Source organism: Merops nubicus, unplaced genomic scaffold (genome assembly GCF_000691845.1).
Source record: "Merops nubicus isolate BGI_N331 unplaced genomic scaffold, ASM69184v1 scaffold17026, whole genome shotgun sequence".
Classification (NCBI taxonomy): Eukaryota; Metazoa; Chordata; class Aves; order Coraciiformes; family Meropidae; genus Merops; species Merops nubicus.
Genome location: NW_008615764.1, coordinates 1 through 421, shown reverse-complemented (window position 1 = coordinate 421; position 421 = coordinate 1). Strand labels below are relative to the sequence as shown.

The window sequence follows — 421 nt, the reverse complement described above, 5'->3', positions numbered from 1 at the left end:
GCGTACGGCTTCTCCCCAGTGTGGATGCGGAGGTGATCAGTGAGAGAAGAGACGCGACTGAAGCTCTTGCTACACTTGTCACAGACAAAGGGCTTCTCACCAGTGTGGATGCGGCGGTGCTCAGTGAGGTTGCATTTCCAGACGAAACGCTTCCCGCAGTCAGTACAGGCATAGGGCTTCTCCCCGGTGTGGATGCGGCAATGCTGGGTGAGGTGGTATTTCGAGGTGAAACTCTTCCCACAGTCAGTACAGGCAAAGGCCTTCTCTGCGTTGTGGGTCCATCTGTGATACCTGAGGCTGGACTTGTGGGTGAAGCGCTCACCGCAGTCCCCACAGACATACGGCTTCTCCCCAGTGTGGGTGCGCCGGTGCTCGGTGAGCGCGAAGCTTTGATTGAAGGTCTTGCTGCACTTGTCACAGG

At 57.2% G+C, this 421-nt stretch overlaps 1 protein-coding gene across 1 annotated transcript in view; it reads right to left on the bottom strand.

Moving 5' to 3' along the window:
• LOC103775193 (zinc finger protein 615-like) overlaps positions 1-416 on the bottom strand; it is a gene marked incomplete at its 5' end in the record, with an annotated part of 1,335 nt that extends 919 nt beyond the window's left edge. The window contains one exon of the mRNA XM_008942638.1: positions 3-416. Coding sequence (XP_008940886.1) covers positions 3-416 — 414 coding nt within the window. The remainder of the gene's footprint in view (positions 1-2) is intronic.
• Positions 417-421: the final 5 nt, after the last annotated feature.